General features: G+C 43.4%; 1 protein-coding gene across 1 annotated transcript; it reads right to left on the reverse strand.

Moving 5' to 3' along the window:
* Positions 1–1,655: 1,655 nt before the first annotated feature.
* Positions 1,656–25,486, reverse strand: trim65 (tripartite motif containing 65). Its single transcript, XM_021575619.2, has 8 exons — positions 25,375–25,486; positions 21,124–21,598; positions 20,760–20,855; positions 11,397–11,627; positions 5,507–5,675; positions 4,724–4,813; positions 4,280–4,497; positions 1,656–2,532 (listed from the first exon to the last, which is right to left on the reverse strand). Exons 2-8 carry the CDS (start codon positions 21,556–21,558, stop codon positions 2,224–2,226), a joined length of 1,548 nt encoding a protein of 515 aa, XP_021431294.1. The 5' UTR covers positions 21,559–21,598; positions 25,375–25,486; the 3' UTR covers positions 1,656–2,223.
* Positions 25,487–25,672: the final 186 nt, after the last annotated feature.

Below are 25,672 nucleotides of genomic sequence, written 5' to 3' on the forward strand. Positions count from 1 at the left end.
AGTTGACTACTATAAAATGGTGGAAGCCCTCAATGGCAATGCCCATGACAAAACAGATTTTATCCACCTAGAGTCCTCTATCTAACACTACAACCTAGTCAATTATACTCATTAGGAAACATTCCATAACTGCAGGTGGCAGTAAATCGCCAACCTTGGCTTCACACCGGTTCAAACAATAGACTCTAGGTGGCAGTGTGCACCCTCTGTTTGTTTTACCAACTCACAGAAGTTGTAGTAGATGAAAATTAGATTGCTTCAACTCAGCTGCCTTTTGAGATCTTTGCTTCATCCTATCCTGGATCCTTGGGACATACTGTGTACGACTCCCTTCACAGAACAGTGCAAACTGGCTCTAACCAGAATAGAAAGAGGAGTGGGAGAACCCAGTGCGCAACTGAGCAAGAGGACAAGTACATTAGTGTCTAGTTTGAGAAACAGAAGCATCACAAGTCCTTAACTGGCAGCTTCATTAAATAGTACCCGCAAAACACCAGTCTCAATGTCAACAGTGAAGAGGCGACTCCGGGATGCTGGCCTTCTAGGCAGAGTTGCAAAGAAAAATACATTTCTCAGACTGGCCAATAGAAAGAAAAGATTAAGATGGGTAAAAGAACACAGACACTGGACAGAGGAACTCTGTTGATGTTGAGACTGGTGTTTTGCGGGTACTATTTAATGAAGCTGTCAGTTGAGGACTTGTGAGGCGTCTGTTTCTCAAACTAGACACTCTAATGTACTTGTCCTCTTGCTCAGTTGTGCACCGGGGCCTCCCACTCTTTCTATTATGGTTAGAGCCAGTTTGCGCTGTACGGTGAAGGGAGTAGAACACAGCGCTGTACGAGATCTTCAGTTTCTTGACAATTTCTCACATGGAATAGCCTTCATTTCTCAGAACAAGAATAGATTGATAAGTTTTAGAAGAAAGTTATTTGTTTCTGGCCATTTTGAGGCTGTAATCGAACCCACAAATGCTGATGCTCCAGATACTCAACTAGTCTAAAGGCCAGTTTTATTGCTTCTTTAATCAGGACAACAGTTTTCAGATGTGCTAAGATAATTGCAAAAGGGTTTTCTAATGATCAATTTGCCTTTTAAAATGATAAACTTGGATTAGCTAACACAACGTGCCATTGGAACACAGGAGTGATGGTTGCTGATAATGGGCCTCTGGACGCCTATGTAGATATTCCATAAAAATCATCCGTTTCCAGCTACAATAGTCATTTACAACATTATCAATGTTTACACTGTATTTCTGATCAATTTGATGTTATGTTACTGGACAAAAATGTGCTTTTCCTTCAAAAACAAGGACATTTCTAAGTGACCCCAAACTTTAGAACGGTGGTGTACATAAAAACTATTAACCTCTCCTTGAATGACAACATACACTTAATTGAAAAATCACTACTGTTGACCAATCACCGACAAAGGGGTGTAAACTTCGGCTTCGAACTTCAGGCTTGTCTCTAGAAAAAAATGTATGCACAAACAGCTGAAAACGATCTACCCCCCCCCCAACCCTAACTCAAAATGTTTAAAATTCAACTTCAATGGGATGATGTCAGAGTTGGGACATCCCTAGGATCCCTTTTAGACTTTTCCGTGCTCTCACAGACGCCATAATTGGACAGATACAATGATGTAATGTCTATGATTCCCGAAAAATAACTGAACCTGTTGCCATAAGCCCCGTTTTTACCTGGTTCTAACTTGTGTCCTTTGTCCTGATCCTGTCAACATCCTGATTGTGCCCACATTTTTAGACAGGTGTTGACAATCAAGACACATTGTAATTTGATTGTGACTGGTGGTCGTCAGACACACAGTGTCTGGATATTTTACAAGTGTAGACAGATCCGGACAGAGAAACCATTTAAATCGTAATTATTCCACTCTCTAAAATCATTGACAGGTGGCACCATTGACTGATTACATCAATATGTGTCTTAAATAAATATTATTTTGAAAGCTGTGAAATAATTTGCATAAAGGGACAAGGAAATCTGGTCAAAATGGAGACACAATGGACCAACAACAGGCACATTTTAATAGCATACTGTATGTTGACACATTTCTGGAAATGTAGGCACAATCAGAATGTAGGCAAGATCAGGACAAAGGACCCATGTTAGCACCAGGTATAAACAGGGTTATAGTTTCCCAAGACTAGTCCTATAAGAGATTGTTAGATCACGGTCATTCCCTTTCGTGTTGTCGTCATGGCGAGCAGAGGGTGATGGTCACGCCCTCCCCTATCCAACAGGCGGGGAACAGCTCCTGAGTGAAGGCACAGTGGAAGGCATGCAGCCGCGTATGCCCATCTCCATAGTACGTCAGTGTTCCAGCCTCGTAGTCCAGCAGAATTCCGATGCGGGAGTGGTGGGAGTGGCCAGCCACCGTCTCCCGGCGGCCGTTGTGCCAGGCACTCAGCTGGCGCTCATCCAGCTGGAGGCTCCAGGACAGATCATTCATTCCCACCATGCACCTTTTCCCCTTTTCCTTCCTGGGGATGCCCTCGTAAGTCACCTGGGGGAGAGATGCGGGGGTCAAAGGTAGGAAGAGGTGCAGTCAACATTTCTAAAGACACGGGCACAATTCTATACAGTACAGTGCCTTGCGAAAGTATTCGGCCCCCTTGAACTTTGCGACCTTTTGCCACATTTTAGGCTTCAAACATAAATATATAAAACTGTATTTTTTTGTGAAGAATCAACAACAAGTGGGACACAATCATGAAGTGGAACGACATTTATTGGATATTTCAAACTTTTTTAACAAATCAAAAACTGAAAAATTGGGCGTGCAAAATTATTCAGCCCCTTTACTTTCAGTGCAGCAAACTCTCCAGAAGTTCAGTGAGGATCTCTGAATGATCCAATGTTGACCTAAATGACTAATGATGATAAATACAATCCACCTGTGTGTAATCAAGTCTCCGTATAAATGCACCTGCACTGTGATAGTCTCAGAGGTCCGTTAAAAGCGCAGAGAGCATCATGAAGAACAAGGAACACACCAGGCAGGTCCGAGATACTGTTGTGAAGAAGTTTAAAGCCGGATTTGGATACAAAAAGATTTCCCAAGCTTTAAACATCCCAAGGAGCACTGTGCAAGCGGTAATATTGAAATGGAAGGAGTATCAGACCACTGCAAATCTACCAAGACCTGGCCGTCCCTCTAAACTTTCAGCTCATACAAGGAGAAGACTGATGCAGCCAAGAGGCCCATGATCACTCTGGATGAACTGCAGAGATCTACAGCTGAGGTGGGAGACTCTGTCCATAGGACAACAATCAGTCGTATATTGCACAAATCTGGCCTTTATGGAAGAGTGGCAAGAAGAAAGACATTTCTTAAAGATATCCATAAAAAGTGTTGTTTAAAGTTTGCCACAAGCCACCTGGGAGACACACCAAACATGTGGAAGAAGGTGCTCTGGTCAGATGAAACCAAAATTGAACTTTTTGGCAACAATGCAAAACGTTATGTTTGGCGTAAAAGCAACACAGCTGAACACACCATCCCCACTGTCAAACATGGTGGTGGCAGCATCATGGTTTGGGCCTGCTTTTCTTCAGCAGGGACAGGGAAGATGGTTAAAATTGATGGGAAGATGGATGGAGCTAAATACAGGACCATTCTGGAAGAAAACCTGATGGAGTCTGCAAAAGACCTGAGATTGGGACGGAGATTTGTCTTCCAACAAGACAATGATCCAAAACATAAAGCAAAATCTACAATGGAATGGTTCAAAAATAAACATATCCAGGTGTTAGAATGGCCAAGTCAAAGTCCAGACCTGAATCCAATCGAGAATCTGTGGAAAGAACTGAAAACTGCTGTTCACAAATGCTCTCCATCCAACCTCACTGAGCTCGAGCTGTTTTGCAAGGAGGAATGGGAAAAAATGTCAGTCTCTCGATGTGCAAAACTGATAGAGACATACCCCAAGCGACTTACAGCTGTAATCGCAGCAAAAGGTGGCGCTACAGAGTATTAACTTAAGGGGGCTGAATAATTTTGCACGCCCAATTTTTCAGTTTTTGATTTGTTAAAAAAGTTTGAAATATCCAATAAATGTCGTTCCACTTCATGATTGTGTCCCACTTGTTGTTGATTCTTCACAAAAAAATACAGTTTTATATCCTTATGTTTGAAGCCTGAAATGTGGCAAAAGGTCGCAAAGTTCAAGGGGGTCGAATACTTTCGCAAGGCACTGTATATACAAATATTTACACATCATTTGGCTGCCATGGCCTTCACATCTTCTTACCCCCAGGTAGGCCCATGGCTTGGACAACTCCAGCTCCCAGTAGTGCTTTCCGTGTTTGAAGCCCTGGAAGCAGAGCACCTGCCAGGTGTGGTCAAAGCGAGCTTCGTGGGCCGGGACAGGGCGCGGCCCAGAGGTCAGGTGTTCTGCCCGTAGGTTCTCCTGGCAGAGGAGCAGGTGACTGTTGGCTGTGCGAGGGTCAAAGGTCAGGGTGCAGCGGTCTGAGAAGGTGGGAAGTAGCATGTGAGAAGACTTTTAGGTGTAGAGTTTATTAATCTAAATTAGCTCTAAAACAAAGGGTAGGTGATAGATCGCTTATGTTGGTAAACTTCTGAACATCATTCAGGTTACTAATTATAGATTCCAGGAAAAAAATACATGTTGTTATTTACAGTCACTGTGTTGATATCTGAACGTTTTATCTTAAAGTAAGGAATGACCACATACATTCACTGAGGCCCTCCTTCCCAGCGGGGTGGCATGGAGCAGCAGGACTGGGGACCACAGCCAGGACAGGGCGCTTATCCTGGGGAGAACCTAGGGAAGAGATGGGGTGGGGGGATGGGGAAAAGGAGGGAGATCCACAGAAAGACATTTTAAAAGTTTAGAGATCCATTAGATCCATTAAAACAACACACACAGCTCCAGCTAAATATAGAGCAGCTAAATATAGAGCATTTACCTCTGCAAAGTAAGACAATATGCTCCTCATACAATAAGGTTACCTTGTTCTGACCTTACACACAGCCTCCTCCTTCATACAGTGAGGTTAGGTTACCTTGCTTGTTCTGACCTTACACACAGCCTCCTCCTTCATACAGTGAGGTTAGGTTACCTTGCTTGTTCTGACCTTACACACAGCCTCCTCCTTCATACAGTGAGGTTAGGTTACCTTGCTTGTTCTGACCTTACACACAGCCTCCTCCTTCATACAGTGAGGTTAGGTTACCTTGTCCTGACCTCACACACAGCCTCCTCCTTCATACAGTGAGGTTAGGTTACCTTGCTTGTTCTGACCTTACACACAGCCTCCTCCTGCATACAGTGAGGTTAAGATACCTTGCTTGTTCTGACCTTACACACAGCCTCCTCCTTCATACAGTGAGCTTAGGTTACCTTGCTTGTTCTGACCTTACACACAGCCTCCTCCTTCATACAGTGAGCTTAGGTTACCTTGCTTGTCCTGACCTCACACACAGCCTCCTCCTTCATACAGTGAGGTTAGGTTACCTTGCTTGTCCTGCCCCACAGCTGTAGACACAGCCTTCTCCAGGTCCTCAGACACTAGCTTGGAGATCCGTGAGAGGACGTCTGTCACCCCGCTGAGCCTCTCCTGCAGGTTAGGGGTCACATCCACTGGAATGTCCTTCATGCGAGGGACCTCCACCAGCCGAGACTCCTACAGAGCAAAGGAGGAAAATTATATAGTTTGATTGTCAATAATAATACAATATGGGAATTTTGTCCCAAAGCTACTTAGTGCTAACATGTACATATATTTTATGTATGTGATTTATGCAGCGTTGTAGTACTCAAGTACAACTCGAATCCCGATTTTTTTTAAAACATTTTTTATGTCTTGTGACTAAACTTGGTCTCGGCCATTGGGGACTCGGACTTGCCTTCCGATGACTGGTATTTTCACTTGGGACTGGATAGGCTACTATGATAATGTCGTGACTTAACATTCATCTGAAGACTGTTATTCAACTAATTAACCAACTATGTGTAATTGTTACCCGATATGAATTAACCATGTAACAATTAGCTCATTAGGATCTGGGGCACCACGACAGTGGTTATTTAAAGAGTTACCATCTCCTGAATTCAACTCTAAAAGGTCTTTAGCTATCACATCTATAACCAGACAACTTATTAATCATAACTTCGTATCATATCATCATTTTGAACAGTCGTAACCTCCTTGCAACTGCAAAAACCCGAGCCGTAGCCTCCCGGGTGGTTAAGGGCGCTGTACTGCAGCGCCAGCTGTGCCAGACTCTGGGTTCGCGCCCAGGCTCTGGTAACCGGCCGCGACCGGGAGGTCCGCGGGGCGACGCACAATTGGCCTAGCGTTGTCCGGGTTAGTGAGGGTTTGGCCGGTAGGGAAATCCTTGTCTCATCGCGACTCTAACCAAGGTTGCTAGGTGCACAGTGTTTCCTCCGACACATTGGTGCGGCTGGTTTCCGGGTTGGATGGCGCTGTGTTAAGAAGCAGTACGGCTGGTTGGGTTGTGTATCGGAGGATGCATGACTTTCAACCTTCGTCTCTCCCGAGCCCGTACGGGAGTTGTAGCGACGAGACAAGATAGTAGCTACTAAAAACAATTGGATACCACAAAATTGGGGAGAAAAAGGGGTAAAATTCACAACAAATTGGTTAGATTATTTATTTACTAGCTAATTAAACGGGAACACAGGATAAACACACTCTGCACCGGTTATTGACTGGAGACCTAATACGCTGAAAACAGGTCCCTAGCGGATTGACAACAACATGGATGCTTGTTAAAGAAGAGATGGAGAGAGGGAGACAGACAGACACTTAACATTGTCACATTCATAAACTACTCTCACCTATAATAACAATATACTTTGCACACGAACCAGCGCCCGCATTGAGAAAGAAATCATGAATGTATTTCATGACATGCTTGGGTTCGCCGGGGGTCTCTCGGTGAATGGAGCAGCCTCGGAAAGGTGTTTGGGCCCTTTCGCGGCACGCTTGTAAGGCTCCGATTGTCCAAAATGGTTCCAACAATTCTTCTCCTGTTGTCCTTCTTTGTAGTTGTCCGGTATCTGGTGACTTGTTGTGTATTCCTGAACAGAATTACAGAGTTGATTTTCCTTCCATTCGCTCTTGAAGATGCTTCTTTGAAGATAGGCTTAGCCAGCCATATCGATGGTTCCCCAATGGGGTGATGAGAGTAGCGTAATAAGATGGTTTGAGGAGAGTAACAGGATGGTCTTACTTATATTCGCTTTCGAAGATACTTTACTTAGAACAGCTAATCAGCCATACCAGTGATTGTCAGGGTGGTGATGTCCTTGTTTTTGAAAGAAAATATTTTTTTTGTCCATTAAAATAACATCAAATTGATCAGAAATACAGTGTAGACATTGTTAATGTTGTAAATGACTATTGTAGTTGGAAACGGCAGATTTTTTAATGGAATATCTACATAGGCGTACATAGGCCTATTATCAGCAACTATCACACCTGTGTTCCAATGGCACATTGTGTTAGCTAATCCAAGTTTATAATTTTAAAAGGCTCATTGATCATTAGAAAACCCTTTTGCAATTTGCAATGTTAGTACCCGCAAAACACCAGTCTCAACGTCAACAGTGAAGAGGCGACTCCGGGATGCTGGCTTTCTAGGCAGAGTTTCAAAGAAAAAGCCATATCTCAGACTGGCCAATAGAAAGAAAAGATTAAGATGGGTAAAAGAGCACAGACACTGGACAGAGGAACACTGTTGATGTTGAGACTGGTGTTTTGCGGGTACTATTTAATGAAGCTGCCAGTTGAGGACTTGTGAGGCATCTGTTTCTCAAACTAGACACTCTAATGTATTTGTCCTCTTGCTCAGTTGTGCACCGGGGCCTCCCACTCTTTCTATTCTGGTTAGAGCCAGTTTGCGCTGTTCTGGGAAGGGAGTAGAACACAGCGCTGTACGAGATCTTCAGTTTCTTGGCAATTTCTTGTATGGAATAGCCTTCATTTCTCAGAACAAGAATAGATTGATAAGTTTCAGAATAATTTTTTTCGTTTCTGGCCATTTTGAGCCTGTAATCGAACCCACAAATTCTCATGCTCCAGATACTCAACTATTCTAAAGGCCAGTTTTATTGCTTCTTTAATCAGGACAACAGTTTTCAGATGTGCTAATAAAATTGCAAAAGGGTTTTCTAATGATCAATTAGCATTTTAAAATGATAAACTTGGATTAGCTAACACAACGTGCCATTGGAACACAGGAGTGATGGTTGCTGATAATGGGCCTCTGGACGCCTATGTAGATATTCCATTAAAAATAAGCCGTTTCCAGCTACAATTGTCATTTACAACATTAACAATGTCTACACTGTATTTCTGATCAATTTGATGTTATTTTAATGGACAAAAGACAAAAATGTTATTTTCCTTCAAAAACAAGGACATTTCTAAGTGACACCAAACTTTTGAACGGTAGTACATATACACTGTGGCATACAGCAGGTCAGCCACCAGGGGGAGACTCGTCGAGGCCTGGTCGATGCCTGGTGACAGACGGAGTATACATCACGAGGCGATGGCTCCATCTGCTGGACGTGCCAGGTCTCGACGAGCTCTTCGGCCAGGGCTGATTGGGAGCTGGTGAGTAATCAAGGGCTGATTGCTCACCAGCTGTGCAAGGCCCATAAAGCTGCCGGAAGGAGAGAGAGAGAGAGAGAGAACGAGAAATTCTGTATAGTTGGTGACGGTTGCAGAGGTATGAGGAGGGAGTTCAGTTTTTGTGCCAGACAGGATACAGCAAGACGGTATCCCGGAGAGGGTCTCATGGGGGAGACCTATCCTTTTCTTTTTTGACTTATTATTTAAATAAACACCCTTGAAACCGAGCTAATCATACTGTCCGTGTCTGATCTGTGTAAACGTCTTGACCAAACCCCCTGGTCTGCCACAATACATCCTCACACACTAAGCATACAAAACATTAAAAACACCTGCTCTTTCCATGACAGACTGACCAGGTCAGTCCAGGTGAAAGCTATGATCCCTTCCTTATTGATGTCACTTGTTAAATCCACTTCAATCCGTGTAGATGAAGGATCGAGATGGATTTTTAAGACAATTGAGACATGTATTGTGTATGTGTGCCATTCAGAAGGTGAATGAACCAGACAAAAGTTGTAAGTGCCTTTGAACGGGTATGGTAGTAGGTGCCAGGTTTGACTCAAGAACTGAGGCTATTCTGAGGGCAAAAGGGCGGTGTACAACTCAATATTAGTAGGGTCTCCTAATGTTTGGTATACTCCGTATACAGTGCCTTCGGAAAGAATTCAGACCCTTTGACTTTATCCACATTTTGTTACACAGCCGTATTCTAAAATGGAAAAAAAAATCAAGAAATACTCAGCAATCTACACACAATAGCCCATAATGACAAAGTGCAAATGTATTGAAAAGTAAAAAACATACCTTTATTTACATAATTATTCAGACCCTTTGCTTTGAGACTCGAAGCTGAGCTCAGGTGCATCCTGTTTCCATTGAGCATCGTCAAGATGTTTCTACAACTTGTCCGTAGAGCATCGAGACAGGATTGTGTCGAGGCACAGATCTGGGGAAGTGTACCAAAAAAATTCTGCAGGATTGAAGGCCCCCAAAAACACAGTGACCTCCATTATTAAATGGAAGAAGTTTGGAACCACCAAGGCTCTTCCTAGAGCTGGCCGCCCAGCCAAACTGAGCAATCGGGGGACAAGGGTCTTGGTCAGGGAGGTGACCAAGAACCCGATGGTCACTGACAGAGCTCTGGAGTTCCTCTGTGGAGATGGGAGAACTTTCCAGAAGGACAACAATCTCTGCAACACCCCACCAATCAGGGCTTTATGGTAGTGGCCCAGCCAGAGCCTGGACTTGAACCCAATTGAACATCTCTGGAGAGACCTGTAAATAGCTGTGCAGCGACGCTCCACATCCAACCTGACAGATCTTGAGAGGATCTACAGAGAAGAATGGGAGAAACTCCCCAAATACAGGTGTGCCAAGGGTAGCGTCATACCCAAGATGACTCAAGTCTGTAATCGCTGCCAAAGGTGCTTCAAGGGTCTGAATACTTATGTAAATGTGCTATTTCAGTTTTTCATTTATTTTTTAGCTAAAATAAAAAAATGAAACGTTTTTGCTTTGTCATTATGGGGAATTGTGTGTAGATTGAAGATATTTTTTGTTTTAATCCATTTTAGAATAAGGCTGTAATGTAACAAAATGTGGAAAAAGTCAAGGTGTCAGAATACTTTCTGAATGCACTGTTTGACTGTAAAAACACCAGGAAATCAGCTCCAAGTGCTCCAGCTCCAACTATTCCCACACATAATAGACAAATGTGATCGTAAACAATGCTTGAAATGATTTATGTTTTAGTCAAATATTTTATATGTTTGGGCTTCTTGCTGTCATTTTGCAGTCTACAAATTATTAGTAAATATGTTCTGGCCCCCCCGACCCATTTTTTTTTTATTACCTGCGCCTGAATCTAGTTGATGCTCTAGAGTATTTGGAGACTAATGAAGTACAGTCCCAGGCTTCCCCAAACTATGGTAGTGTTACATCTGCCCCTGCCACGCCCTCTACTTCTCATATTGTGTCTCCCTAACCTGCCACAAGCCCTCCAGTGCTCTCTCTGTGTGGGTGTATCTGATTGTGTGAGTGGAGACGGGTGTGCTGGAGTCAGAGCAGATCCCCACCAGCTGCAACCTGTTCCATAATCAAGACCTCTACAATTACTCAGGCCTGCCACTTCCACACTGCCATATTGTAGCCTCTGCTCAGTCAGTCTGCATTTCAAGCCGTTTGTTCCTGCAAACGTCTCGTCAATCCTGCATCCCTGCCCTGGACCCCCGCTCTACTGCTTCCTTGGATTCCGCTCCGGACCTGCTTACCCTGCCCCTACTCCCCTTACCCCAGCCTCAGTTCCTAGTTTCCTGCTACCCGCCTGAGCTCGCCCTGGCCTGCACCCCATCTCCCCCTGCTTTTCAATAAATACCTTGGTAACCTTATCGCTGTCTCCTCGTCTGAGTCTGCACTTGGGTTCAATCTTGTAATATCCTGATGTGATTTGTTTACTGGGGAGTAGAATATATCAATGGTCTGTAAATAGAGGATGCTGCCTGAATCAGGAGGGAACGGCGTCAGTGCTAAATATCAAGGTTATCAATCTTTTTAAACATTTCTATTACTCTGCTCTGTGCACACTAGGCTTGAGTCTCCTAACTGCCAAGTTTTATAGCAGTGAATGCATACATATAAAACCATCTCTTAGATAAATGATCAGCATATTGTTTTTGGGGATAGGTCATTCTGTATGCCGGTAAAAATCCTATCTATTTGGGAAAATATGTCAATGCTAACCTGTATTAGCTGGATGTCGGGCAGGTTGCGAAGAGTTGCGATCTGGCTCTGGCGCTCCCCGAGTTGCTTGGCCCTTTCCTGTAGCTCCTCCAACCTAGCTTCCCCCTGGGAGAGGGAAGCCTCCTTCTCCTGCTCAATGAAGTTCTCTGTAGACTCCTGTTTCTCTGCTAGCACCTTCAACAGCATGGAAAACTTGGCATTCACCCAGTGGGAGGTCTGCTGCAGGGTCACCTACAGAGGGGGTTGGGGGTGAGAACAGTAAGAGGGGTGAGAACAGTAAGAGGGGAAACATTTACCATATGGAGACAAGGATAGTAGTAGTATTTAGGATTGTAGTTTTGACTGCAGTGAGAGGTGTCAACTTTCCAATAAACCAATATTGAAATTAGGGCTGGCTTGTGTAGACGCAGATTATGGATGAAGACCGTCATGAAAATAAAAAAACTCATTACATTACATTTATTTTATGTTTTAAACGAACAGCTGAATTCATTCGTGCGGCTGAGTGTTTCCACAGGTACATATTTTTTACATGTGCATCTTTCCCTTTCAAGTGGATTCAATTCGTATCTAGATACATTGGCTCCGATACGATACAGGAATGATACGTTTTAGTTTTAAGTGAACTGGTTTGAATAGAGAACTAATCGATGCGATTAGTTGCGATTCGATGAACGAACATTTTGTTGCATAGACATTCATTTTCCAATTCAAATCTGCTGCTGATGGAGCTCATGAGCTGGGCCTCTCTGAGCTGGATTTGTCTGAGCTGATGGGTGTGTGAACTTGTTTTCCTATCTTGTCAGGACCAGCTATTTTAGGTTTAAAGGTTCAGGGTTAAAGGGACACTTTGGGATTTTGGCAATGAGGCCCTTTATCTACTTCACCAGAGTCAGTTGAACTCATAGACTTCCAGCCATTGCTCTAACGCGAGTTAGCAATTAAACTGGCGCTAGTTAGCAACTTCCTTTAAACTGCACGCAGAGACATAAAAATGGTATCCACAAGTTCATCTGACTCTAGGAATGAAGACAAGGGCCTCATTGTGTGTGTGTGGAGGTGGAAGTGTTTAACTATTCTTGTGGGGACCAGAAGTGCCCACAAGAATAGTAAACAAACAAAGATTTGACCAACTGGGGACATTTTGTTAGTCAAATGCTATTTCTAGGGGGTTTAGGCTTAAGGTTAGAATTAGTGTTAGGGTTAGAATTAGGAGCTAGGGTTAGTTTTAGGATTAGGAGCTAGTGTTTAGGGTTAAATTTAGGTTTTGGGGTTAGGTTAAGAGTACGGGTTAGGGAAAATAAGATTTTGAATGGGACTGAATTGTGTGTCACAAGACTGTGTGCATGTGCGCGCGTGCAGCATACCACCCTGCATCCCCATGCTGGCTTCCCACTGAAGCTAAGCAGAGTCGTTCCCTGGATGGGAGACCAGATGCTGCTGAAAGTGGTGTTTGAGGGACAGTAGGAGGAACTCTTTCCTCTGACCTAAAAAAATATCTCAATACCCCAGGGCAGTGATTCGGGACATTGCCCTGTGTAGGGTGTGCTGTATTTCGGATGGGATATTAAACAGGTGTCCTGACTCTGTGGTCACCAAAGGACTAATGGACATAAGAGTAGGGGTGTTAACCCCAGTGTCCTGGGTAAATTTCCAATCTGGCCCACACCACCATCATGCCCACCTAATCATCCCCAGCTTCCAATTGGCTCATTCATCTCCCACCTCTCCTCTGTAACTACTCCCCAGGTTGTTGCTGTAAATGAGAATGTTTTCTCAGTCAACTGACCTGGTAAAATGAGGGTTAAATAAAATAAAAAGTGTGTGTGTGTGTAAATGATGTATGTACTATGTAAGGACCTGAGCTGTGCCATAAAACGAGACTAAACATCTACCACCCCACTATCAGATTAAGGGGGTGTTTTTTTTGTTGGTCCGACCACTTTGGTTCGGAAATCACCATAACCCACAAATACATTTTTGCAGATTAAGTGTCTGAGCTAGTGTTGTATAACATGTATTGTTTACAGAATAACATTCTAATTTCCACTAGAATGGCGTCGGAGGGGATGGCTGCCATTTTATGGGCTTCTAACCATCTGTGCTATTTTGTTCGTTTTTTTGCGTTGTTTGTAACTTATTTTTTTACTTATTCACTACATAATGTTGTTGCTAATGTTTCTTATGACCGAAAATAACTTCTGGACATCAGAACAGCGATTACTCACCTCTAACTGGACAAAGTTTTTTTTTATTTAACGAGTTTGACGCAAAGGATAAATACGCTTTCTCGGGAACAGGCCCAAATCCCTGTCATTTGCGTGAAAAAAAGAAGGAGAAAAAGGGGGCGGAGGTCAGGCTGCCTTCTGAGAATTTGTAGGCGAGTGAGTTAACTCCTACGATCATCTGTTCTACTGGCCAACGTGCAATCATTGGAAAACAAAATGGATGATATACGATCAAGACTATCCTACCAACGAGACATTAAAAACTGTAATATCTTATGTTTCACCGAGTCGTGGCTGAACGACGACACGGATAATACAGAGCTGGCGGAATGTTCCATGCATGAGCAGGACAGAGAAGCTACGTCTGGTAAGACGAGGGCCAGGCGTGTGTGTCTATTTGTCAATGACAGCTGGTACGTGATGTCTAATATAAAATAAGTCTTGAGCTATTTCTCGCCTGAGTATATTATGATAAGATGTAGACCACACTATCTACCAAGAGAGCTCTCATCTATATTATTTGTAGCTGTCTATTTACCACCACAAACCGATGCTGGCACTAAGACCACTCTCAACCAGCAGTATAAGGCCATAAGCAAACAAGAAAATGCTCATCCAGAAGTGGCGGTCCTAGTGCCCGGGACTTTAATGCAGGCAAACTTAAATCTGTTTTACCTCATTTCTACCAGCATGTCACATGTGCAACCAGAGGGGAAAAAAAACTCTAGACCACCTTTACTCCACACAGAAAGGCATACAAAGCTCTCCCTTGCCCTCAATTTGGCAAATCTGACCACAATTCTATCCTCCTAATTCCTGTTTACAAGCAAAAACTAAAGCAGGAAGTACCAGTGACTCTCTCAATACGTAAGTGGTCAGACTACCCGGATGCTACACTACAGGACTGTTTTGCTAGCACAGACTGGAATATGTTCCGGGATTCATCCAATGGCATTGGGCAGTACACCACCTCAGTCATCGTCTTCATCAATAAGTGCATTGACAATGTCGTCCCCACAGTGACTGTACGTACATATCCCAACCAGAAGCCATGGATTACAGCCAACATCTGCATTGAGCTAAAGGCTTGAGCTGCAGCTTTCAAGGAGCGGGACACTAATCCGGACACTCATAAGAAATCCCGCTACATCCTCAGACGAACCATCAAACAGACAAAGCGTCAATACAGGATTAAGATTCAAGCCTACTACACCCAGCCGCGAGCTGCCCGGTGATGCAAACCTACTATATGAGCTAAATGCCTTTTATGCTCGCCTTGAGGCATGCAACACTGAAGCATGCATGAGAGCACCAGCTGGTCTGGACGACAGTGCGATAACACTCTCGGAAGCCGATGTGAGCAAGACCTTAAAACAGGTCAACATTCACAAAGCTGCGGGGCCAGATGGATTACCAGGACGTGTACTCAAACCATGTGCGGACCAACTGGCAAGTGTCTTCACTGACATTTTTAACCTATCCCTGACCGAGTCTGTAATGGCTACATGTTTCAAGCAGAATACCATAGTCCCTGTGCCCAAGGAAGTGAAGGTAACCTGCCTAAATGATTACCACCCTGTAACACCATGAAGTGCTTTGAAAGGCTGGTCATGGCTCACATCAACAGCATCATCCCGGATACCCTAGACCCACTCCAATTAGCATACTGCCCCAACAGATCCACAGATGACGCAATCTCAATCACACTCCACAAGGCCCTTTCCCACCTGGACAAAAGGAACACCTTTGTGAAAATGCTGTTCATTGACTACAGCTCAGCGTTCAACACCATAGTGTCCACAAAGCTTATCACTAAGCTAAGGACCCTGGAACTAAACACATCCCTCTGCAACTGGATCCTGGACTTCCTGACGGGCTGCCCCCAGGTGGTAAGGGTAGGCACCAACACATCTGCCACGCTGATCCTCAACACTTGGTCCCCTCATGGGTGCGTGTTTAGTCCCCTTCCTGTACTCCCTGTTCACCCATGACTGCATGGCCAAACTTGACTCCAACACCATCATTAAGTTTGCTGACACCAAACAGTGGTAGGACTGATTACAGACACCGATGAGACAGCCTATAGGGAGGAGGTCAGAGACCTGGTAGTGTGGTGCCAGGACAACAAGCTCTCCCTCAATGTGAGCAAGACAAAAGAGCTGATTGTGGATTACAGTAAAAGGAGGGCCGAACAGGTCCCCATTAACATTGACGGGGCTGTAGGGGACAAGGTTGAGAGTTTAAAGTTCCCTGGTGTCCACAAACTATCATGGTCCAAACACACCAAGACAGTCATGAAGAGGGCACAACAACATCTTTCCCCCCTCAGGAGACTGAAAAGATTTGGCATGGGTCCCCAGATCCTCAAAAAGTTCTACAGCTGCACCATCGAGAGCATCCTGACCGGTTGTATCACCGCCTGGTATGGCAACTGCTTGGCACCTGACCGTAAGGCGCTACAGAGGGTAGTGCATACGGTCCAGTACATCAGCTTCCTGCTATCCAGGACCTATATACTAGGCGGTGTCAGAGGAAAGCCCAAAAAATTGTCATAGACTCCCGTCACCCAAGTCATAGACTTTTCTCTCTGCTACAGCACGGCAAGCGCTACTGGAGAGCCAAGTCTAGAACCAAAAGGCTCCTTAAAGCTTATACTCCCAAGCCATAAGACTGCTGAATAATTAATCAAATGGCCACCCAGACTATTTACATTGACCCCCCCCCCCCACACTTGTTTTTACACTGCTGCTACTCGCTGTTTATTTTCTATGCATAGCCACTTTACCCCTACCTACATGTACAAATTACCTTGACTAACCTGTACCCCTGCACATTGACTCGGTACCAGTACCCCCTGTATATAGCCTCGTTATTGTTATTTTATTGTGTTACTTTTTATTATTTTTTACTTTAGGTTATTTGGTAAATATTTTCTTAACTCTTTCTTGAACTGCATTGTTGGTTAAGGGCTTGTAAGTAAGCAACAACAGCACAAAGGGCAAGAAGGTGGAGACAACAATACATCACGCAAAGCAGCCAGAACTGTCAGTAAGTGTCCATGATTGAGTCTTTGAATAAAGAGATTGAGATAAAACTGTCCAGTTTGAGTGTTTGTTGCAGCTCGTTCCAGACGATAGCTGCAGCGAACTGAAAAGACGAGCGACCCAAGGATGTGTGTGCTTCGGGGTCCTTTCACAGAATGTGACTGGCAGAACGGGTGTTGTATGTGGAGGATGAGGGCTGCAGTAGATATCTCATAGGGAGGAGTGAGGCCTATGAGGGTTTTATAAATAAGCATCAACCAGTGGGTCTGCGATGGGTATACAGAGATGACCAGCTTACAGATGAGTGCAGTGATGTGAACATTTAATTACTTTAAAATTGAGATGGGCTCAATGGCGCTGCCCATGCTGTCATGTCATCTCCATGGCCTGTTGTTGACACACGTATTTGCTCACTCATTGGCTAGAATGGTCCCACCTGATCTCGCCTCTTCCCGCATGCCTTCCATCTTTGAGGACATGTATTTCCATTGTTAGAGCAGTCACTCAAATATATTGTCAATATAATAGACAATCTTTGAGTATAGCCAGATGAGAGTTGTCTCCAGTATCTTACTTTTATTTTGGCAAAACACAATTTTCAACAGCGCATAGATAATAACCTAGCAAATTACATAGGTTGTAATTTTAAAAATAAAACCTAATATCAGGCATGCCATTTTAGCATTTGAATCTTAAAAGGTGCAACTCATATGTGCAAGATCAGGAACAGGCCTCCTACCTTGCGCCGGTCATCGAGTGATGCTGGGCAACAGTGCGCAGTTTGACTAGGCTACTGATATTGCCTGGGGTTGTTCGGCATGCAAAATGTATTGTAGATAAATGACTGTCAACACAGTTACATGTAGTTCTGACACTGAAGGGGAGGACGCATCAAATCTAATTTTATTTGTCACATGCGCCGAATATAACTGGTGTAGACTTTACTGTGAAATGCTTACTTATGAGCCCTTCCCAACAATGCAGAGTTTAAAAATAAAATAGTAACACGAGGAATAAACTAAAATACACAAGAATGGAGCTTTATACAGCGAGTACCAGTACCAGGTACAGTGAGGAGAACAAGTATTTGATACACTGCCGATTTTGCAGGTTTTCCTACTTACAAAGCATGTAGAGGTCTGTAATTTTTATCATGGGTACACTTCAACTGTGAGAGACGGAATCTAAAACAAAAATCCAGAAAATCACATTGTATGATTTTTAAGTAATTAATTTGCATTTTATTGCATGACATAAGTATTTGATCACCTACCAACCAGTAAGAATTCCAGCTCTCACAGACCTGTTAGTTTTTCTTTAAGAAGCCCTCCTGTTCTCCACTCATTACCTGTATTAACTGCACCTGTTTGAACTCGTTACCTGTATAAAAGACACCTGTCCACACACTCAATCAAACAGACTCCAACCTCTCCACAGTGGCCAAGACCAGAGCGCTGTGTAAGGACATCCGGGATAAAATTGTAGACCTGCACAAGGCTGGGATGGGCTACAGGACAATAGGCAAGCAGCTTGGTGAGAAGGCAACAACTGTTGACGCAATTATTAGAAAATGGAAGAAGTTCAAGATGACGGTCAATCACCCTCGGTCTGGGGCTCCATGCAAGATCTCACCTCGTGGGGCATCAATGATCATGAGGAAGGTGAGGGATCAGCCCAGAACTACACTGCAGGACCTGGTCAATGACCTGAAGAGAGCTGGGACTACAGTCTCAAAGAAAACCATTAGTAACACACTATGCCGTCATGGATTAAAATCCTGCAGAGCACGTAAGGTCCCCCTGCTCAAGCCAGCGCATGTCCAGGCCCGTCTGAAGTTTGCCAATGACCATCTGGATGATCCAGAGGAGGAATGGGAGAAGGTCATGTGGTCTGAGACAAAAATATAGCTTTTTGGTCTAAACTCCACTCGCCGTGTTTGGAGGAAGAAGAAGGATGAGTACAACTCAAAGAACACCATCCCAACCGTGAAGCATGGAGGTGGAAACATCATTCTTTGGGGACAGGACGACTGCACCGTATTGAGGGGAGGATGGATAGGGCCATGTATTGCGAGATCTTGGCCAACAACCTCCTTCCCTCAGTAAGAGCATTGAAGATGGGTCGTGGCTGGGTCTTCCAGCATGACAACGACCCGAAACACACAGCCAGGGCAACTAAGGAGTGGCTCCGTAAGAAGCATCTCAAGGTCCTGGAGTGGCCTAGCCAGTCTCCAGACCTGAACCCAATGGAACATCTTTGGAGGGAGCTGAAAGTCCGTATTGCCCAGCGACAGCCCCGAAACCTGAAGAATCTGGAGAAGGTCTGTATGGAGGAGTGGGCCAAAATCCCTGCTGCAGTGTGTGCAAACCTGGTCAAGAACTACAGGAAATGTATGATCTCTGTAATTGCAAACAAAGGTTTCTGCACCAAATATTAAGTTCTGCTTTTCTGATGTATCAAATACTTATGTCATGCAATAAAATGCAACTTAATTACTTAAAATTCATACAATGTGATTTTCTGGATTTTTTATTTAGATTCCGTCTCTCACAGTTGTAGTGTACCTATGATAAAAATTACAGACCTCTACATGCTTTGTAAGTAGGAAAACCTGCAAAATTGGCAGTGTATCAAATACTTGTTCTCCCCACTGTATATGTGCAAAGGTACGAGGTACTTGAGGCCAGAAAGCAGAGTAAAGTGACTAGGCATCAGGATAGATAATAATAAGAGTAAAATAAAGAACAGAGCAGCAGCAACAAATGATGAGTGTAAAAGTGTGTGCGTATATATTTGATGGGTTCTGATTTCTAAACTTGAAATATTGTTAATCATCAGGTATCCTATTGAAATGAGGAGTGCCACAGTCTGGTTTCTACTCCAGAAGTTAATCTGTAGGAGGAATGTATATGGTGGAGTCAATTAAGCTTGGAATGTACTGAGTAAAGTTAAGGCAATCACATGGTTGCAGTCACTAAGGGTGGAGAGCTGTGGTTTAGGTCAGGCCAGGTCACATTAAGGGAGAAGGAACAGTTTTTTTTTTTTACCCGCATCACTTAACTTCCTGCCTAGCAATAAATATGTAATGTTTAGAGGGAAGGAAGAGTCTTCACCCAAATTGAGGTATATACACTTGTGCTGGTGGAAACACATCTCGTCTGTTCAGCTGTCTGACCCTTTGGGTGAATAAACTTGGTTTGAGTTTTTATAGTTGTCCGTCTGTTTTTACCCTGTTATTTAGAACCTAACATAGGTTGTCAATGTTGTGTGTGAGTGTGTGTATATGGTTTGTGTTTATATAGTCTAGTGAGTGTGTGTAGGGTCAGTGCAAGACAGAGTCAGTGCAGATAGTTTGGGTACCCTTAATTGACTATTTAGCAGTCTGGCTCTTTAGAAGTCTTATGGCTTGGGGGTGGAAGCTGCCTCGGAGCCTGGTCGTCCGAGAGCCAATGCCCTGGTACCGTTTTTCGAATAGTAGCTGAGTGAACAGTCTATAGCTTGGGTGGCTGGAGTCTTTGACACTGTCACAAAAGATGAGGTATTTTCAGAAGGTAGAAAAATGTACAAAATATTTTTGTGAACCGGCATTTTTGTGAACATTTTGAATTAATTTTTCTGACCGATGCATGCTACATTTGGATCGGGTTGGTGTCCGCAGACTGATGCACTTGTATCTTAAACATTTGAATCATGGACAGATGCCTATGTGAATCGTTACATCCCCATTTACAACGTGATTAAACTTTGCTGAAACAAGCAAGGTGTTGTAGAAAACGAGTCTGAGGCTGCCTAGACAACGCACCCCGTTCAGCAGTAGCACCTGCATTCAGGAGTAGAGGACAAAATATGCATCTTAAAAAATATATACTGAATGATTATAAAGTGGCTGCGGTCATATGGCTGACAAATAACCTTCATCCAAATGTCCATGACCGTCACAGCCCTAATTTGAAACAATGCGACTACTTTCCGACAAATCTGCTTTGGAAGTAGAGGAAACCTTTTCACAATGAACCATAAGGCCTATCTATTGACTATGGTACTTTCAATATGAAGATGTAGGGACGGTCACTGTAAAAAACAACTTTTACCTTGGCTTTGGTGATGTTCTCTGTCAGCTCAGCGATGCTCCTCTCAGTCTTCTCCATACATATTCCCACCTCCACACTCTTCCTCCTCAGTAGTAACTGTTCAGATAGACAATACCACAATTAGTGTGTAGGATATGCAGCAGAGTATGAATTCAATTTCATGACATTTGCAGCACACAAATGTTGACCTGTCAGAGAGAATATAGTGTGTATATATATATATATATATATATAGTATCGGTGTTTTCCAGGAGTTAGTGTTGAGTCACAGGCAGCCAATGGGGTTGTGGCAGATTTTGTTTTTGTTCATCTCTGTGACAGTCACAAGAACATAGGAGCCACTTACGGTCTGTCTGACACTCACCTCTCGGTTCTCCTTCTCAGCCTCCACCAGCACTTTCTCGTGGTTCTTACACTCGGAGATGGCACACTCGCAGCACACACACATGTTGTCCTTCCGGCAGTAGTACACCAGGGGCTTCTTGTGTCGGTCACACAAAATCAGGGGCGTGGCTCTGGCCATGTCGCCCCTCATAACCGGTACAGTGTCTCTACCGAATGCACCGGCACTGTTCGCTGTGGCCTCAGCCAGGACGGACAGGGACACGTTGCGTTTTAGGATGGGTCTAGTGGGGAATTTCTCATTGCAGATAGGGCAATGCGGCCCGATGTCGGATTTGGACTTGGTGTCCCAGTGAGCCGTGATGCAGTCTCGACAGAAAGTGTGACCGCATGGGATGGTGACTGGGACTTTGAAGCGGTCCAAGCAAATGGCACAGGACAAATTATGGGTCTCCATCCCTCCAGTAGATCTGTAAACAGAACACACCTCTTCAGATCTGTGGAGAGAAATGAATGGGAGAAGTTGGACATGATGTAGGTTGCTGATACAGTAGCTACATAGCATGCATATGGATTTCAATCTTGATTCTAAGATTGCTTCATGCTGTAGCTAGCCATGATACTGTCACATTATTGTGTACTGGCCTACTGTAACATGTTCATTTATTTATTATCGACAGCATCACGAGACAAAGAGCCATTTAGGATAGGGGTCTTAAACCTTTCTTGCCCAGGGACTACCGCCCAGGCAAACCGGCGACCCCCATCATATGTTAGCAAAAAATATATAATTCACATCTTATCATCAGGTGAATGCCAAGGAGAAGTAATCAACATTTTAAAATGAATAGATTTTGCATTATTCTGACCTCCCCACACTACAATTGGAAAAGGAAGTGTAAACTCTAACACAGACAGTGGAGGATGCTGAGGGAGGACGGCTCATACTAATGGCTGGCTAACCATGTATTTGATACCATTCCACCAATTCCGCTCCAGACATTACCACGAGCCCATCCTCCCCAATTAAGGTGCCACCAACCGCCTGTGAACACAGCCTATTAGATATTAGGAGTTGAGAAGTAAAGTTGAGAATCCCTCATCCAAATAGCCCGTACACAGCCTGGAAGTGTGTTTCATGTCATTGTCCTGTTGAAAAACAAATGATAGTGGGACTAAGTGCAAACCTCCTCCATGCTTCAGGGTGGGAACCACACATGTGGAGATCATCCATCCGTTCACCCACACCACGTCTCACAAAGACAGGGCGGTTGGAACCAAAAATCTAAAATTTGACTCATCAGACCAAAGGACAGATTTCCACCGGTCTAATGTCCATTGCTTGTGTTTCTTGGCCCAAGCAAGTCTCTTCTTCTTATTGGTGTCCTTTAGTAGTGGTTTCTTTGTAGCAATTCGACCATGAAGGCCTGATTCTTGCAGACTCCTCTGAACAGTTAATATTGAGATGTGTCTGTTACTTGAACTCTGTGAAGCATTTATTTGGGCTGCAATCTGATGTGCAGATAGATAACTTGAATTAACTTATCCTCTGCAGCAGAGGAAAAAAATCTGGGTCTTCCATTCCTGTGGCGATCCTCATGAGAGCCAGTTTCATCATAGCACTTGATTGCAAAAAAACATCAAATTTTCCAGATTGACTGACCGTCATGTCTTAAAATAATGATGGACTGTAATTTCTCTTTGCTTATTTGAGCTGTTCTTGCCATAATATGGACTTGGTCTTGTACCAAATACGGCTGCTATCTTCTGTATACCACCCCTACCTTGTCACAACACAACTGATTGTTTCAAACACATTAAGGAAAGATTCCACAAATTAACTTTTAACACGGCGCACCTGTTAATTTAAATGCATTCCAGGTGACTAAGTCATGAAGCTGGTTGAGAGAATGCCAAGAGTGTGCAAAGCTGTCATCAAGGCAAAGGGTGGCTACTTTGAAGAACACTTTTTTGGTTACTACATGATTCCATATGTGTTATTTCATAGTTTTGATGTCTTCACTATTATTCGACAATGTAGAAAATAGTAATAAAAATAAATAAATATATATATATATATATATATATATATATATATATATATATATATATATATATATACACATACATACATACATACACACACACACACACACACACACACACACACACACACACACACACACACACACACACACACACACACACACACACACACACAGTGGGGCAAAAAAGTGTTTAGTCAGCCACCAATTGTGCAAGTTCTCCCACTTAATTTTCATCATAATTTTCATCATAGGTACACTTCAAATATGACAGACAAAATGGAGAAAAAAAATCCAGAAAATCAAATTGTAGGATTTTTTATGAATTTATTTGCAAATTATGGTGGAAAATAAGTATTTGGTCACCTACAAACAAGCAAGATTTCTGGCTCTCACAGACCTGTAACTTCTTCTTTAAGAGGCTCCTCTGTCCTCCACTCGTTACCTGTATTAATGGCACCTGTTTGAACTTGTTATCAGTATAAAAGACACCTGTCCACAACCTCAAACAGTCACACTCCAAACTCCACTATGGCCAAGACCAAAGAGCTGTCAAAGGACACCAGAAACAAAATTGTAGACCTGCACCAGGCTGGGAAGACTGAATCTGCAATAGGTAAGCAGCTTGGTTTGAAGAAATCAACTGTGGGAGCAATTATTAGGAAATGGAAGACATACAAGACCACTGATAATCTCCCTCGATCTGGGGCTCCACGCAAGATCTCACCCCGTGGGGTCAAAATTATCACAAGAACGGTGAGCAAAAATCCCAGAACCACACGGGGGGACCTAGTGAATGACCTGCAGAGAGCTGGGACCAAAGTAACAAAGCCTACCATCAGTAACACACTACGCCGCCAGGGACTCAAATCCTGCAGTGCCATACGTGTCCCCCTGCTTAAGCCAGTACATGTCCAGGCCCGTCTGAAGTTTGCTAGAGAGCATTTGGATGATCCAGAAGAAGATTGGGAGAATGTCACATGGTCAGATGAAACCAAAATACAACTTTTTGGTAAAAACTCAACTCGTCGTGTTTGGAGGACAAAGAATGCTGAGTTGCATCCAAAGAACACCATACCTACTGTGAAGCATGGGGGTGGAAACATCATGCTTTGGGGCTGTTTTTCTGCAAAGGAACCAGGACGACTGATCCGTGTAAAGGAAAGAATGAATGGGGCCATGTATCGTGGGATTTTGAGTGAAAACCTCCTTCCATCAGCAAGGGCATTGAAGATGACACGTCTTTCAGCATGACAATGACCCCAAACACACTGCCCGGGCAACGAATGAGTGGCTTCGTAAGAAGCATTTCAAGGTCCTGGAGTGGCCTAGCCAGTCTCCAGATCTCAACCCCATAGAAAATCTTTGGAGGAAGTTGAAAGTCCGTGTTGCCCAGCAACAGCCCCAAAACATCACTGCTCTAGAGGAGAGCTGCATGGAGGAATGGGCCAAAATACCAGCAACAGTGTGTGAAAACGTTGTGAAGACTTACAGAAAATGTTTGACCTCTGTCATTGCCAACAAAGGGTATATAACAAAGTATTGAGATAAACTTTTGTTATTGACCAAATACTTATTTTCCACAATAATTTGCAAATAAATTCATAAAAAAAATCTTACAATGTGATTTTCTGGATTTTTTCTCTCTCATGTTGTCTGTCATAGTTGAAGTGTACATATGATGAAAATTACAGGCCTCTCATCTTTTTAAGTGGGAGAACTTGCACAATTGATGGCTGACTAAATACTTTTCCCCCTCACTGTATATATAAATATATATATAACCTAATATATACACTGTATATATACACGGTATATATACTGTATATTTAGGAGAATGACCATGGTGACAGTTGGACATTATGAGCAACTCGACCATTACAAAGGAATTAACGTTATACACTATGAGATGTTGTCATTTGATGCCATACAGTGAGTGGGTCAAACGATGCTACATAGGCTATAGCAAAGCCAGCAGTTTGTAGCTAGCCTAGCTATATCAAATGAATGACATCACAGTAGATACTATCCATGGCGCTAACGTTAACACATAGCTAATGTAGCTAGCTAACGTTACTTTGTAACCATGATTACAGTAAAAAGACAGCTATCAAGTAGAAATATGAGTAACGTTACAGTTTTATGATACTAGCCAAACGGATTTAAGGTACAACTTTTCACATATATAATTCTAGCTAACATTCCACTTAAAAGTAAATGTAGCTCACCAGTGCAATATAATAAATTAGGGCATCTGACGTAAATACAGTTGCTGAGAATCCGCCTTGCCGAAATACAGCGTTCAAGACAACTGGGAATTCGGAAAAAACGAGGTAAAATCACGACGTCGGTGATCTGCAGGTCGGAAAGTCGGAGTTCTGGAAAGAGGCCCGATTTGGAATTCCTAGTTGGATGATCATTCATTTTTCTCAGTCGGAGTTTGTTTTTCCGAGTTCCCAGTTGTCTTGAATAAACTGAAGTCCAGGCTGTATCACAACCGGCCGTGATTGGGAGTACCATAGGGCG

The sequence above is a fragment of the Oncorhynchus mykiss genome, chromosome 20 (assembly GCF_013265735.2).
Source record: "Oncorhynchus mykiss isolate Arlee chromosome 20, USDA_OmykA_1.1, whole genome shotgun sequence".
Taxonomy (NCBI): Eukaryota; Metazoa; Chordata; class Actinopteri; order Salmoniformes; family Salmonidae; genus Oncorhynchus; species Oncorhynchus mykiss.

Excerpts from the sequence above, each read along its gene's own strand:
- trim65 (XM_021575619.2), bottom strand. The coding sequence starts at position 21,558 with ATGGAGACCCATAATTTGTCCTGTGCCATTTGCTTGGACCGCTTCAAA. Across the intron at positions 11,628-20,759 it reads AGAACATCACCAAAGCCAAG|GTGACCCTGCAGCAGACCTC; the intron begins GTAAAAGTTGTT and ends CCCCCTCTGTAG. Across the intron at positions 4,814-5,506 it reads TGTGGGGCAGGACAAGCAAG|GTTCTCCCCAGGATAAGCGC; the intron begins GTAACCTAACCT and ends TCTCTTCCCTAG.